We start from the raw sequence: 16,314 nt of genomic DNA on the forward strand, positions 1-16,314 counted from the left end.
TCACGCAGGGGCACGTGCACAGGTGTATACCTTCGTGCAGGGGGCACGCGCACAGGTGTATATGTTCGTGCAGGGGGCCCGCGCACAGGTGTGTATGTTCGCGCAGGGGGCCCGCGCGCAGGTGTGTACGTTTGCGCAGGGGGCACGCGCACAGGTGTGTACGTTTGCGCAGGGGGCCCACGCGCAGGTGTGTACGTTTGGGCAGGGGGCCCGCGCGCAGGTGTGTATGTTCGTGCAGGGGGCCCGCACGCAGGTGTGTACGCTCACACTTTCAGACATTATGTATATGTCTGTCATATATACAAGTGTGTACATTTTGGAGCATGGCCTCTAATCTGTTATCGCTTTATTGCCGCAGTCTATTGATCAGTTTGGCCATATTTGGGCCATGGATGGGGATTTCTGAGGTAAATGTGCGGCAGGAGTACTGGATGGAGAGGCCGTGTTGTTGACAACTGTATTTGACCTTGCCCTCGGTCCACCTGTCACCTGAGGTGATTTATGTCGGGGGCGGCTCTGTCGCTTCACTATCGCAGACATGAAGCCACTGTCACTACTGTATCTGTTTTCTTTTCTGTCAGAAAACGCAAACACCCGGGAGTGCGGGCCCGGACAATGCACTGGCGCGCTGCACGTCGGGACTTGTAGTCCTCACAGCTGCGTGTAGGAATCGGAGGGAGGAGCGCGCACGACTACAAGTCCCATGTCTCCCCAAGCGTTGAAGTCCCGGATGTCTACCGCGCCGGAAGAGAAGACAGCCTCTTTCCCAGCCATCTTTTGGCTTAACTAGCAAGCGAGCTCCGCGCTCCAGGCCTCGTAGAATCGGAGGACATCCACCTCTCTAGGGGCCATCATGCCCGGGCATTTGCAGGAAGGCTTCGGCTGCGTCGTCACTAATCGTTTCGACCAGTTATTCGACGATGAGTCCGATCCCTTCGAGGTGCTGAAGGCGGCGGAGAACAAGAAGAAGGAGACGACGGGGGCCCCGGCCCAGGGCGCAGGCAAGACAGCGGCTCAGGCCGCCAAGCAGCCCAAGAAGGAGTCTCAGAAGGACCGCAGGAACCCTCTGCCCGAGAAGAAGGAGGAGGCGCCGCCGGCTCCGGTGGCGCTGAAGAAGGAAGGTGAGGCGGGCGGCGGGACTAGGCCTCGGCCTGCAGGGGGCGCCCCGGCACTAGGCCTCAGCCTGCACCCACAGGGGCGTCCCCGGCCCTGAGCTCCACACATCAGGGGGCGCAGGAGATAGTGGGGGCTTCGCTGCCCCCTGCCCTTATATGCAGCGCTGCCGGCCGGGTGACCCCACACTGGGGCAGTGACCCGCTTCCGGGCGTCACTGCTGGGGGAGAGGAGCAGGGGGGTGATGGAGACCCTCAGCTGTGCCCGGCACGTGCTGCTATCGCCCTGATCTGGAGGAGGGCGGATGGCGGGAGATGGCCGCTCACCACGTGGTTACACAGGAGGAGGACGATGGAGGTGGTGGCTCTGCTGTGTCACAACATGAGGGCAGCACGTGGCCGGTCAGAATCCGGGGGTCCCTCTATAGGGGGAGGGGCAGAATCCGGGGGTCCCCCTCTATAGGGGGAGGGGCAGAATCCGGGGGTCCCCCTCTATAGGGGGAGGGGCAGAATCCGGGGGTCCCCCTCTATAGGGGGAGGGGCAGAATCCGGGGGTCCCTCTCTATAGGGGGAGGGGCAGAATCCGGGGGTCCCTCTCTATAGGGGGAGGGGCAGAATCCGGGGGTCCCTCTATAGGGGGAGGGGCAGAATCCGGGGGTCCCTCTATAGGGGGAGGGGCAGAATCCGGGGGTCCCTCTATAGGGGGAGGGGCAGAATCCGGGGGTCCCTCTATAGGGGGAGGGGCAGAATCCGGGGGTCCCTCTATAGGGGGAGGGGCAGAATCCGGGGGTCCCTCTATAGGGGGAGGGACAGAATCCGGGGGGTCCCTCTATAGGGGGAGGGGCAGAATCCGGGGGTCCCTCTATAGGGGGAGGGGCAGAATCTGGGGGTCCCTCTATAGGGGGAGGGGCAGAATCCGGGGGTCCCTCTATAGGGGGAAGGGAGGGGGCAGAAGTTACTTTTCTTTTTAGGGGAAGTTTTTTATTACAATGTTTTCTGCTACATTTGTAACGAGTGAAACTTTTCCAGAGATGTGGGGTATGGGGATGCTGCGCAAGTGTAATTTTTCCCTCCTAGATTATTATTTTTTTGGGGGGTCAGAGGGGCGCAGACTTTTTGGGGCACCTGCAGACTTCGTGTTACTGGGGTCTCCTCCTTGTAATATCTGTGTTAAAGGGGTTTTCTGATTCTCAGGACCACTTTCAGTGAGTGCACTGGATCAGTCAGTTATTGTGTTTTGTTTTTTTTTTCTCAAATGCAAAAAAATAAATGTCATCCTTCCCATATCAACATTTTTAATTTTTTTTTAATGAGCAAGTTTGATCCTCCAATAGTGGACACGAGAACGGCCCTCAGAACACAAACCTATTTTATCATGTAGGGGAAATACGTCTGAATGAGGCGTTTAGGCTGTGTGCACATGTTGCAGATTTTTTTTTCGCTATAAAAATGCGAAAAAACGCATACATTATGCATCCCATCACTTAGAATGCATTCCGCAATTTTTGTGCACATGATGCATTTTTTTTTTCCGCGAAAAAAACGCATCGCGGTAAAAAAAAAACAGCATGTTCATTAATTTTGCGGATTTCCCACTATATTATTGCATTGGGAACCTCTGGAAAAATATGGTTCCAAGAGCTGTCCGTCGGGCGCTCTTCTCTGCAGTGTGTTCCCGTCAGACACCCACTGATCTTATCCAGGGGAAATGCCATATTATATGGCCGAGCAGAGTCCTTTAAATGGCCATAAATGCATCGTCCCAACTGGGCAGTGAAGATCTCTGCGATCGGCTGATAAGGTGGGTTCACCTGCTGGGTCCATTTCAATCAGCTGTGTGCGGCCTTGAATGTTTGCTGCACCAAGACCGTAAAATCCCAAGCTCCATAGATGAGTGTTTCTGAACAGGTGACGCCCCACCCCCGCCAGTCACAGATCAGACAACCACTTTAGGCAAGGGCTACACCGAGATGTTTGCAATGACTTTGTTACTGCTCGATCATTTCAATCACCTTTTCTGCAGACAGTTCCAGTGTATCCCCGGCCTTTATTAGTATCTGTGCACCTGTAATGTGGTACATTTGGGGAGCCACTTTAATATCCTGTTATATATGTCAAGCAGTGTGTGATGCGATTCAGGACACCTGGTGCAACTCGCTGCTTAGGGATGGGACCTGACAGTTTCCAGAAACTTCTATAGTGACTGTCATTGTTGCAGTCCGTCAGCTCTTCTGGAGTTGCACACTTTGGGTCAGGCTGGTCATATACATTGCATGAGTATGGGCCAATTATAAGAAAAGAGGCATTGGGTATTTCCACTCCTGGATTTTCTCCACCAGCCCCACAGATAGTGAACGGGGCAGTGGTAAGTACATACATGACCACGGCTCCATCCCAAAGACCTGTCTCTGGCTTGGTTGGCTCCCATGTGGTCTGACTGCCCAATCCTTTCCACCGATCAGTCATCTCTTATCCAGTGTTGGAAACGACCCTTTAAATCCTCAACTCTGAGCTCACTACTAGAGAATTGGTGGCATAGATGCATTGTTTCTAATGCCACTACTGACCCTCATGCTCCAGGTTTACTTTTGGTTTTCGGTGCAGCCGCAATTTGTTTTTACTAGAACAGATAGCACCACGTTATCTTTTATAACAGACCAAAGTGTCGTGATCTGGTGCTGATGGTGGCAGTCAAGAGACTGGGCCGTCGCTGGCATGACTTCTGTTTTTTTTTGTTTTTTTTTGGGGGGGGGGGGGGGAGAGGGTTCTCTTTCGGATATAAAAGGTAAAGCCAAAACTTCAAATGCTGATGTGAACCCAACCTAGTACTAGACCTCCCTAAATGGCTTGGACATTTATGATGTTTTGTGGGGTTTACAGGTGGTAGGCTGGATGAGGCTTTCTGCATCGGCCTTCCATCACGTCAAGATGACATTTGGTCAGTATACATCACGGACTGTTGGTGTATAGAGCTCATTCTGTCTGGTTATATATATGTAGCCCAAAAAGCACAGAAGTCACCGGCTTCACTATGTCTTGTGTGAATAGACCCTCAGTATGAGCAGTACGTGGCCACGTAGGGTTGCACGAGGTGCAGAAGTTGCGAGGAAGATGCATTGGTGCCATCATATAGCGATTGGCCGCAGTTGAACCTGCTGGAGGGGCATCTCCACGAGGCCCAGATCTTGTATTGTACGTAGCATTCAGTCCTTCAAATGTAATCACCTTGGGTTTTCTCAGCGTCTGCACAATGTTAGCAGGCCCCGTCAGTGTTTGCTGGGCGTGGAAGTCATTGTTCATCTCGTAGCGCGTCTAGTGTACAGGCCGACGTTTGTGACCGCACCCAAGTATATATGTGTATATATATATATTTTTTTTTTTCTTTTAAAGTAATAATTGAGCTGCCTGCATTACACCCATTGGCTTATTAACCATGGGAGTCTCGCTACGTGTGGGACTTGTTCCCAAGTTATAATTGGCTTGGCACGGCTCGCCTGCATTTGCAGCACTTTATAGGCTTCAGCAGCTGTTGTCAGAGCCAGTTCAGCAGTAGCGGCACCGGGAGGGCGGCTATTCTCAGGCCCTTGTCGGAGCCCAGGAAGCGCTGTCAATCACGACTTGGCTGCTTATCCAAAAGACCTTGCAGCAGGGCCGGTGACCTTATTCTGTCCAGATACCTCTGTAACTGTAGTAAGGTTGTGCTTAGCTGAAAGCAGCTCGTAATCTTACACCTAAACATGTGCACACGCCGTGAGGTCAGGAGGGGGGGAGACTCCGTATAACCATAGCCGTTCAGGAACATGGCTCTATTGCAGCGGTTGTCGTCTAATTACCCTTCGATATTCCCATTATGCCGGGATCGCACACAGCGCGATACGGCCGAGTCTCGCAGGTTAAATCCAAGCTCTTGCACCGGCACTCCAGAGCGGAGTGTGCGGCCGCATAGCAACACATGGAGCCGAACGCTCCGCTCTGGAGTGCCAGTGCCAGAGCTTCTTTTTAGCCTGCGAGACTCGGCCGTATCTCGCTGTAGTGTGACTCCGGCCTAAAGGTCCCTTTAGGAGCTGAAGTGGCTCAGTAGTAAATAAGACCAGGAAGAAAGTTTGATTCTTTTTAGCAGACTTGCAGGGTTCGTTGCTTGTCTCGTTTACTCACAACTTGAGTTTTCTTTAGGAATTGTTTGTGATTTTATCTTTTTATAGAGTGAACGATGTTTATCACTTTGTCACATGCCTAGTTTTATCATCCCTTTCTGTTCACCCTGGGATGGCCTCCTGTGCCAGTGAAGACTTGTTGACATGTGGTTTCTGTGTATGCAACAGGGATCAGAAGAGTTGGCAGAAGGCCCGACCAGCAACAGCAGCAGCAACCCCCACAGCAGCAGCAGTCACTGCCGCCGCAGCAGCAGTCTTCACAGGCCCCACAGGGCGAAGGGAAGCCTACCGACAGAAGACCTGTCGAGAGGAGGCCACCTCGTGAACGCCGCTTTGAAAAGCCAGCAGAAGAAAAGGTTGAAGCAGGGGAATTCTCCATTGACAGGTAAAGCTGCAGCTTTATGAGGGTCTCTGTAGGTGAAGTGCATTTATTTAGAAGATTGACAACTTTTTACCATTACAAGAACTTTACACTTAGTTGTCACTTTTCCTCAGCTTTTTATTGTGCATCCATTTATATTTGTAATTTTACACTAATTCAGTCTCTGGATACCAGATCTACATTGCATCACATCCACCTAGTCAGTTTAATTTTAATGGCTTGGTGTAAGTTGGAGCCTGTAAGAGCTTAGGTAGTCTGTATGAGTTTTTATTCTTTGTTCTTTGTCCTCCATTCCTACTGTAGGCCCATTGGTGACAGGCCACTTCGTGGTCGTGGCGGCCCTGGCGGTAGAGGGGGCCGTGGCCGTGGTCGTGGTATTGGCAGGGGCGATGGCTTTGACTCTCGTGGCAAACGTGAATTTGACAGACACAGTGGCAGTGACCGAGCGTAAGTATCTTCTGCTTCTCATTTCAGCTTTGCCTTTTGATGATTATTGTGTTTCCCAATGAACTTTCGTCCCCACTGACCATATAACTCATTTTGGTTAGTTCTTCACATTTCAGTGGCCCGAAACATGAGGACAAGAGGGGCGGCAGCGGATCTCACAACTGGGGAACTGTAAAGGATGAACTGAGGTTGGTTGGGTTCATTCATGGCAACCTGTTTGATAAAATTGTAGAGGTAGCAGGATGGGGTTATCAAACAGCATTATTATTTATTGCTCCATTTATTCTATGGCGCTGTACATGTGAAAAGGTATACATAATAAAAACAAGTACAATAATCTGAAATAATACAAGTCACGACTGATAAAGGAGGAGAGAGGACCCTGCCAGCAAGGGCTCTGTCTACAAGGGAGGGGAGAGCTGGTCGTTTAGCGGTATTGTGGAATGAGGGTTACTGCAGGTTGTAGGCTTGTCGGAAGAGGTAGGTCTTCATGTTCCTGTTGAAGGTTTCCACGGTGGGTGAGGGTGATATGTTGGGGAGAGAATTCCAGAGTAGAAAGGATGCACGGGAGAAATTTTGTATGCGATTGTGGGAAGAGGAGATGACAAGGGGTAGTGAAGGTGGTTACATGCAGGTGAGTACCGGGAGATTGGGTCACAGATGTATGGAGGAGACAGGTTGTGGATGGCTTTGTATGTCATGGTTAGGGCTTTCATCCGGAGTCTCTGGGAAATGGGGAGCCAGTGCAGGGATTGACAGAGAGGAGAGGCCAGGGAATAGTGGACGGGACAGGTGGATTAGTCTGGCAGCAGCGGTTAGGATAGACTGGAGTGGTGCGAGAGTGTTTAGGGGGGGGGGGGGGTTGGAGCACAGAGTAGGAGTTTGCAGTAGTCGAGGTGGGAGATGATGAGGGCATGCATTAGTCCTTTTGCAGATTAAGGAATGTACGGATGATGGATTTATTTTTGAGTTGTATTCGGCAGGAAGTGGAAAGGGCTTTGGTATGTGGTTTGAAGGAGAGCTTAGAGTCTAGGGTTACCCTGAGGCAGCGAGCTTGCAGGACTGGGGAGGTTGAGCAGCAGTTTACTTTAATTGATAGGTCTGTTGTGGGGGTTGAGAGAGATGGGGGGGAAAGGTGATGAATTCTGTTTTGTCCATGTTAAGCTTTAGAAATTGAGAGAAGGATGAAATGGCGGACTCGCATTGCGGGTTTCTGCGTTTGGTATTTACACCAGACTTTTATTTATTTTTTTTTGGAGTGAGAATTAAGCTGCTCATACACAATCAGCATCTTCTGATCCTTCTTTTGAAATCCTCTATCGGGGGAAGGTCAGGAGATCACCAATAGTTGACTGGATTGCTGAAATTGGCTTGTTTGGCTGACATTGCTCTGCGTTTCCGCATCTTACAATAGATCGTGCTGCAGAAATGTAGTAATCACATGAATCCTCTGAGGGGTCTTTGTTGCTCTACTTAACATGTAATTGTGAGCTCAGTACAGTGTCACATTGATAAGGGGTGGTTGGGCAGGATGCCTGTTGGTAAACTTTTCCCATATCTTCAGCCCATTGAAGCCTGCACTTTGTTAGCTGTAGACAAGACTGCAGTAGTTTGCATTATTTCTCTCCTGTGTCTGGTATTTAAGGACTAATTTTTATATATAAATTTGGCATACTTTACATACTAGGCCCATGTTGGGGGGAATTGAGACTTTTACCCCTTGCAATTAGGGGACTCTGCATGCGACCAGTGCCAGGGTGGTAATGTCGCTTTACAGAAAAATTGCTTCAGAGTCCTTAGCACCTCTGTTTGTCACTTTTCTGCACCCACTTGATCAGCAAGTTATGTTTGTTCTTAGCCATGTGTTTTGTTTGCTAAAACTAGAATAGTCTTCAGTGTTGTACTCAGTACATGAGTGGCAGGAAGCTCTTGCTTTTTGCAGTAGACATGGACCGGGGTCATGGGGCCATTCAGCACAGCCTACTAGGACTGATCAAAGGTGCTTCTTCCCTGGTGCAATAAGGTAATCTTATCGTCCAATTTGGAGAAGTCGTCTGTGTGACTGATTTTCTTCTGTTTGGAATTCCCTATAACCTGAATTCTTAGTAACTTGTGGCCTTTCATACCTGAGGTTAGAGAATAAAAGAAGCCACAGGTTTTAAAGTTTTCTGCGTTTTTTGGAGCACTCAGGAGGATGGACGTGATAATGAATTGTTAGGTTTATTTAATGACTAACCCAAAGATCCAAAAATGCATGGTTTTCCTCATTGTATGTAATTTTTCAGCGAACTGGACCAGTCAACCGTAACCGAGGAGACGCCCGAAACTGAAGATCAACCCACTGCCGACTCTGAGAACAAGTGAGTGGTAATATAGAATTGCTAGGTCGCTGCAGCACAAACATCTTGCATTATTCATGATTCAAGGGTTGATTTTCATAGTTGCAGAGGTCCTTTCCTAGCTCTTGTAAGGCGTGCCACAACCTGACTACTCTCCCTTTAAATATGAAAGTTCTTTACAGTTGTCTGTCAGCGTAGAATGACTGTTCAAACAAAGTATAGGCGCCCGGTGCTTCATGGCGACCAATCATTTTTATACACCTTTCCACCTACTTGTTTTCAAGCTGTCAATCAATGACTGGGTGGTGGAGATTAAGCGAAAACAAGCAAGTGGGAAGGTGAATTTAAATTATTGGCTCTGCCATGAAGCAGCGAGCGGTGGCACTTAGTCATCCTGTGCTGACAGTCCTTTTTTAATGTCTAAATCACCTTTCTTTCACATGCAATGTATACCTTGGCTTTTGGCAAGGTCCCTGGGGGGAAAAAATTGCATCCCAGCTTTGAGGCAGTTTTTTTTTTTTTTTTTAATGCTCAATAGGGGCCTAATATTTGTAAGCTCTTGTTAAAAGTATTTCCTACCCCATTTAATAATCTGGTTGTCTCCATTTGAATCCCCCGCTAGCTTAGGGTAGGGTCACATTGCGTTATGTGACCGCGTTTAATGGACTACGTTACACCGCGGCATAACGCGGTGTTAACGTAGTCCGTTAACGCCGCCATAGCCTGTAATGGTGAACGCGTCGCTAGCGCCCGCCCACATTGGGCGTGCGCTAGCGATGTGCCGTCATTTGAGTGACGGACCTCGGACGCTGCTTGCAGTGTCCACGGCGCGCCCGAGGTCCGTTCCTCACTAGTGCAGATCGGGGATCTGCGCTAGCGGGGACGCCGAACGCGGACCCTAGAGAAGCATTGCGTTAGGGCAATCCGTTAAGCGCATAGCGCTAGCGGATTGCGCTAACGCAATGTGACCCTAGCCTTAGAAATCATACCTTTGATTTTATGGGGATCCAATCTGAAGTCCTCTCACCGATTTCTGCAAATAAAACAGCTTAAGCCCAGTGTTAGTCTTGCACTCCCATCTTTGTGTTCCCTATATAGCCAGGCTGCGGCAAAACAAAAGCATGGAAAAACTTCAAATGCTTCAGTAGTTCAATGAAACCTGTCTTGTAAAAAATGCAGTTAAACTGCAGATTAATAGTGTTCTGAAAGCCTGGCTGCTGGGAGGAAAGGCACTTTATTCCTTCTGGCAGCATTGGGCTCTCGGGTGCAGCCAGCGCGGCTTCAGTCACTGCTCAGTATATAGTGATTGGCAGCTGTAACCGCACCCCGGCTCTAATGGTGAGCTGGCTGTCAGTCTGTGCCCGGGGCGCGGTTACGGTCGCCAGTCTTTATGACCCGAGAAGCGATGGAAGCGATGCTAGCTGCAACCCTAGGACTTAAAGCCCAAGGCTGCCAGAAGGAATAAAGATAATTTCGTCCTGGCAGCCGGGCCCTATTAACCTGCAGATCAGACTCCGATGTGTAGATGACATGGTGTGGATTTAGTTTTGTATGAAGTTGTAATGCTTACCTAGCTGCTCACATTTCTGTCTGTATGTGTTCAGATGAGATCCAGTGTTTGGTACAGTTTCTGCATGATGGTGATTCTAATATCTGTATTTTTAGGGAGAATGAGGCTGAAGAGGTGAAGGAAGAAGGCCCCAAGGAAATGACCCTGGACGAATGGAAGGCCATGCAAGACAAAGAGCGCTCAAAAGTCGAGTTCAACATCCGGAAACCAAACGAAGGTGCTGACGGCCAATGGAAGAAAGGATTCGTGCTCCACAAGTCCAAGAGTGAAGAGGTAATATGGTCGTTTATCCCCCACCCCCATTATATGGGTTTTCGATTATTGCATCTTATGGCTTGAAAGTACATTGGGTTATGCCAGTTGTTCCATAAAGTGTGGAGGGGCCTATTGTACTATAAAACAGGCAGATTTTTCATGCACTACATGTAGTTACTTGCATGTTACTGAAAAGGGAGAGCATGGATCCGCAATATTCTTAAAAGAAAAATCTGATTTAGGAGGCTTCTGTGGCTCTATTGTTATTACTGATAGAATAGTCTTTACAGACTCCCATTAACTATAAGGTGAAGGGACTGGCGCTTACAAGAGACCTAGAGGGAGCCCCTCGGCTCAGGCACTTGTTCACAGCCCCCTTCCCAATTGATACAGATGCATTACACATCAGATTGTTACAAGCAGGGGGGTGGGCGTAACTTTAAAGGGTTGCAACATGTAATACTAGCTTCATTATGATGATGACCTTTTAACATGAAGCCCAGAATATCTTCTGATGTCCCCGCAGGTGCATGTTCACCAAGAGATCGTCTGGAATCAGGTGATTAATTCAGCAGTGTTTTTTTTTTTTCTTTTTATCATCTTGGCTAGTGAAAATGTGGACTTAAGTTTTGATTTTGCTCGAGACTTGCATAATGTATCTGTTAGATGTTTCTGGTGCAGACCCTTTTTAATCCCTAAAACCCCTTTTAAGGTTTACATGCAGCTATATGGAGGTGGAAGGGGTGGTGGTGGATCTCATAGGCCTCGCTCGTTGGCTGCGAATGCTATCGTCTTGCAGTTACACAGGCTCATCCAGTTCCTGTTTTTTTAATATGGTTGTGGATTGGTCAGTTATATTCCAGTGTGTAAAGGGGTTTTCTTTCTCTGCCTCTCCTGGATAATGTGCAAATGACAGTGGCTTTTAATTTTACCTTTCAGCCACTTGTCCTATTTTTGTAATTCTGGGCCTGTAGGAATGATCAGTCTGGGTAATTATTTTAATAACACACCACATGAGTAATTTTTGGATGGGTTTGAAGGCTTTGTCGACTTAGGTGGAGCTTTGCGTTAAGTGGCGTAATGGCTTAAATCTGTGCACTGATGCGTCTGACTCCACTCTGTACAAGCGACAAACTGCTTGGCACATCCGGGTTGAAACACAAACAAAAAATTATCCCGTTGTTTTCATGCATGGTCAGGAATGATATTGAGATTTATCTTTTTAGACATTCTTTGATAGTCGTTTTTTCTGTAATATATTCTGTATAGCATGAGCGATCGTTGTACAAATACACCGGGCTGCAAAGAATATTCTAAGCCTTCGGCTTTGTTAAGCTAGAGTGAACATGGTCACACATTTTCACTATGGCATGTTTTTTTTAGGGAATGTTCCAGGAAAGAGCAGAGATAATCACAAGCTTTGGAATAGAGAACTAATAATAGAGCAGCATTCTCTGTTGGCACTGGCTGGCATTTTCTTGTTTGTATGACCTGGGTCATTGCTATGTAATCTGTCTTGCTAATGCAAGAACTGCAGCCCCAAAATCTTCCCCCATCCCACACTAATTGTTGCTTTAAGGTTTCCTTTTTAGGACACATTTCACCTTTTGTATTCTGTGAGGTTAGAGGAGTTAAACCTCACTTATTTTTCCATTTTTGCAGGTTCATGCAGAATCTGAAGGTTTGGATCATCACTTCCGCAAGCCTGCAAACGACATAACTTCCCAACTTGAGATCAACTTTGGAGACCTTGGACGCCCCGGACGTGGACGTGGCGGTGGAAGAGGAGGACGTGGACGCGGTGGAAGGCCCAGTCGTGGGGGTAGAACTGACAAGGTAAATTGCTCTTTTGTTGTGTCGTATAAACATTTGGTATTTTGACGTTTAGATGTTTTGAAAAAGTGATGGAACACTGTAAATGGGCTGTCCCCGCTGTATATGCATATAGTGTATTACATGGCTTCTCTAGAAACAATCCATATAATACTGCAGTGGAGGAAATGTGAGGCCAGCCATATCTGATGGCTTTGTTCACTTCCCAGGACTTGTAGGAATTGTCTGATTACCTGGTCTCTCGAGATGATTAGATTGATTTGCAGGACTCCATTCAAGTTCAGTGGTACCCAAAGGCCAGACGGGAGTCCCACAAATCTATTACCTTGCGGCATCCCTTGGGTGGCATTTGATATTTCAGGGCTGGTGCAACATAACGTTCAGATGACGTTACGCTAGCCATGGCTGATCAAATACCGGGACTGGTAGAGGGTAACCGGGATCGTAGGATTCCAGCCTAGCTGCCATGGACCTCACTAACCATGGCTAATAATACTGGGACTGTTAGAGGGTAATCGGATCGTAGGATTCCAGCCTAGCTGCCATGGACCCCGCTAACCATGGCTAATCAAATACCGGGACTGGTAGAGGGTAATCGGAATGTAGGATTCCAGCCTAGCTGCCATGGACTTGGGTACCTACTGCTGACCTGGATCGGAGTCTCGAGAATCGATACTGGTCTCCATGGGTCACCTTTGTTCACACTTGAAAAACTGACAGCTAGGCATTTACTTATTAAGGGGCAGCAGTTCAGATGAATGGCAGCCAGTGTAATAAAAGGATGGCAAGAGTCACCAAGAACGAGCTGCTCAGATTGAAAGCCTCTTTTCTAATTGTTTGGCAAGCAGGGTCCCTCTGATATCCTTTTTGTCTGATAAATATTTGGATGGAGGTCGTCTTGATGAGGCGCCATGGTTTTCCCTTTAATTTACAGTTGCAGATTGTGTCTTGCTTTAATGTGTGCTTATGCCCCTGTCGCATGTAACGTAACATTTTCCTCTTTCTTTCAGTCAAGTGTCTCAGCCCCTGATGTAGATGACCCTGAGGCTTTCCCAGCTTTGTCGTAAACTGGATGACTAAAGTCCCATCCTGGTGCCCCTGTGGCCCCTCCCTTCTACGAGGCTTGCATGCTTAAGGATCCTAAACAACTACAAAATTAAAGACTGTCGATCATACCATTCACACCTATGGACTGAATTTTATCTGTTTTAAAAGAAAAAAAAAAGGACTTCTCTCGCTACACAGAAGCAACCATACGGTAGTTCAGTTTTGTATTTAGATACGTACTGGTAGCAGGGACGTTTTCATAATTTTTCCAGAGATTATGCTTTCTTCATGGATACTTTTTTGTATGGCTGCTTGAAAATATGCGTTTCCAAACTTGAAAATATAGGTGTGAAAAGTGTGTACCAGTTAAAGCTTTTACTTTACTTCATCTGTGTTTTTATTCTCTTCCAACGTTTTGGGTTTTTTTTTTCTTTAACTTTTTTTAAGCTTTAGTTGTATGCTAACACTAGACTTTTTTTTTTTTTATTTCTTTCAACTTAGTCTTTACTTGGCATATAAGCCACGTTCCCTGCTTCTTTTTTTTTTTTTTTTTTAATGACTTTCCATTTTGGAAAGGTATGCAGTGGTGGTAGTGATTACATTTTTTTTTTTTTTTTTTTTAAAGACTTGAAAAGAAAATTAGGGTACACGTGTAGAGAACACCCAATTTGCCAGTGTATGTTTACAAGCAGTCTACTGGAATCTTAGTCTATTTTTGGCAGCCCCACATAGATAATTGTTTTCTTTTTTTTTTTTTTTTTTTCTGACCAAGCGCACAATAGCTTTAAATTTTTAAATGTGAAATGTGCTGCTGAATTCCCCAGGGGTGGATGAGTGTATATAATTTTAAGTAAACCATGAAGAGAACAATTTCCATTTTCCAAGTTTAAAACCCAATTCGGTAATTTGCTATTTTGACGTAACCCTTGTATTAGGAGGAATCATTTTATAAATGGCACTGAAGAGACTTTTAGGTGACTTATTGTCCTCCCAAGCCTGTATTATATTAAAAGGGGTGATGCAAAATAACCCCCTCATTTTAATTTTTACCCCACATTGTCTTATTATTTCTAGCTTCTCGGTTCCACTGGTTGACAAATGAATGTTTCTCTCTTCAGGGGATGTTATATGAATTCCACTCCCTTGTTATTAAGGGTTTTTTTTTTTAATTTAAATTGCTAATATCTAGATGTGGGGGAATAAAATAATTAAAAAAAGACCACTTCAAAAATAAGCAAAAAAAAAGATATGAAAGAAAAACACAAAAAAATACACAAAAAATAAAAGAATAAAAAAGCTGTCTACAGTGTTTGTTAGGGTAAGATACTCCTATTATTTAATATTCTTTTTACACTTTTTAGCAGGCTATAAAATTTGTAGGTTCTTATCTGCATAGTTTAATTAAAAAAAAAAAATACAGATAATATTGCCCTATTTTTATAAAAGCTGTACAGTTGACGAAGTATCCAGAACCGTCGTGCACCACGATAAGCGCGATCGTAAATGTTCATGTGCCCCTTGCGGTTTTGTACTTTGCTGGATGTACCTGGTCGTTTCCAGCGCTAGCGGGGTCAGTGGTATTTTTATTCAACTGGCTTAGCTGAGATTTTTTTCTAAGAGATATAATTTACTATGAGGCTACAAATCAGAGGTATTATAAATGACAACCTAGAAGTGAGGGGCCTCTCCTCTTGGCCTTGTGTGGAGTGGGATGTTATACTCTGTTCTTAGTCTGTGCTTCCCTCGGGGTGTGGGGGGATTGTTGCAAGCCCTATGAGACGTGTTTTTCTTGGGGTTCTTTTGGCCGTTTATCTCACAGTAAGCGAATTGGGGCTTCCTGGTGTACGTGCTAATAGAGTAGCACTTCAGGCGAGCCTTGATTGCTTACTTAAGAACCGTGAAGCCTGAATATGCAGTACTGAATAACATACCCAGGCATCCGTCATCTGCAGATCAATAGATATTAGAATAAATAGGTCAGTTATAGGGATAGGAAAATGTGCACAAATTTGACAACTTGCACTGTCTAGCTGCATTTAAAAAAACCAATGTAAAATGCAAATCATTATTGTGTGGTTTCCATTTTGATGCATTATTGTAAATGAAGTTATCAGCACTTGTTATCACAGGAATGACGTGTGGAATAATATTTAGCAGTCATGGCACGTGGTATATACAGGGCTCGCACTGTGAGTCCCCTAGCCTATCTTTTGTGGACAAGGCCATTGCACACCACTTGCTAAAATCATTTGATAATTGATCTAATGCACAGAACTGATCAGGGGTCTCCCTAAACCCCTCCAGAGTTGATCTCCACGTGCCCTACGAAAGCAAATGGAATGAAATGTTCAGAGTTTACATCTCTTAAAATTCTGCTTATGTTTCTTAAAAAGCGCCAAGGGTCGGCAGGAGCCTCGCGGCAGCAAATAAGTGGCTTATTGTGAAGTTTGCGGGTGTGCAGCGCTTTCTAACGTGAATTAACTCTGCCGAACCTTGTACCCTGTGGAAGCACTGATTTTACTCTATTGTGGTTTCTGTGGCTGCAGAAAACTCAGTTTTTTTTTTATTTTACTTTTTTTTTTTGTTTTAATTTTTTATAAGTTCTTAAGCTTTAAATGCACATAAACAGGTAGTCACCGATAATCCTCGGTGCTTAAAAATGAGCCCTTGTTCTGCAAGAAAAATAATTAAATAAATCCTATAGCTGATTAAAGTCCATCTGACTTAGTTGATGATGTTTCATAGTTGTAAATTTGCCTCAAGTCCATTTTGTGTGAACTGAAACTGTGAACCAACCTGTCTTTTGATGGATGCTTATTGAATTAAAGGTTAATTTTCATGCTCTTGCCAGTCAGAGGGGACGTGCTGTGCCAGCGTGATTATTCCTAGGCCTTGTGCACGCCGCTCGCCCACCTCTTGCTTTAATCCCTATGACTACACTTCTGTAGGTTGTCCAGGACTTGTTACACAAGCATGAAAGTTTGATTTCAACCTTTTTTTTTTATTTTTGTAACAAGGCAGAATTTACAAAAATGGAAAAGAATAAACTAGTCCAGGTAAGAAGTTTTTTTTTTTTAAAGGAGCGGGCAACATTATTTTGTATATCTGTCAATGCTAAAATAAAATTGCTGTGTATTTATGCCCATACTCGGTGTTGAGCTGATTATCGCTGAGA

At 46.0% G+C, this 16,314-nt stretch overlaps 1 protein-coding gene across 4 annotated transcripts; it reads left to right on the forward strand.

Annotated features, from left to right (window-relative positions):
• The first annotated feature begins 601 nt into the window (after positions 1 to 601).
• SERBP1 (SERPINE1 mRNA binding protein 1) lies at positions 602 to 16,000 on the forward strand. Of its 4 annotated transcripts, none has more exons than XM_077277267.1 (9): positions 602 to 1,121; positions 5,435 to 5,651; positions 5,952 to 6,095; positions 6,197 to 6,283; positions 8,381 to 8,455; positions 10,100 to 10,277; positions 10,786 to 10,818; positions 11,922 to 12,095; positions 13,103 to 16,000. In XM_077277267.1, exons 1-9 carry the CDS (start codon positions 854 to 856, stop codon positions 13,157 to 13,159), a joined length of 1,233 nt encoding a protein of 410 aa, XP_077133382.1. In that variant the 5' UTR covers positions 602 to 853; the 3' UTR covers positions 13,160 to 16,000. The 4 variants fall into 4 exon arrangements, with proteins under 4 accessions (XP_077133382.1, XP_077133385.1, XP_077133384.1 ...); XM_077277268.1 differs by having other exon boundaries at positions 726 to 1,121; positions 6,212 to 6,283; XM_077277270.1 differs by lacking the exon at positions 10,786 to 10,818 and having other exon boundaries at positions 724 to 1,121; positions 6,212 to 6,283.
• Positions 16,001 to 16,314: the final 314 nt, after the last annotated feature.

The sequence above is a fragment of the Ranitomeya variabilis genome, chromosome 8 (genome assembly GCF_051348905.1).
Source record: "Ranitomeya variabilis isolate aRanVar5 chromosome 8, aRanVar5.hap1, whole genome shotgun sequence".
NCBI lineage: Eukaryota > Metazoa > Chordata > Amphibia > Anura > Dendrobatidae > Ranitomeya > Ranitomeya variabilis.

Excerpts from the sequence above, each read along its gene's own strand:
- SERBP1 (XM_077277267.1), top strand. The coding sequence starts at position 854 with ATGCCCGGGCATTTGCAGGAAGGCTTCGGCTGCGTCGTCACTAATCGT. Across the intron at positions 6,096-6,196 it reads CACAGTGGCAGTGACCGAGC|TTCTTCACATTTCAGTGGCC; the intron begins GTAAGTATCTTC and ends CATTTTGGTTAG. Across the intron at positions 8,456-10,099 it reads ACTGCCGACTCTGAGAACAA|GGAGAATGAGGCTGAAGAGG; the intron begins GTGAGTGGTAAT and ends CTGTATTTTTAG.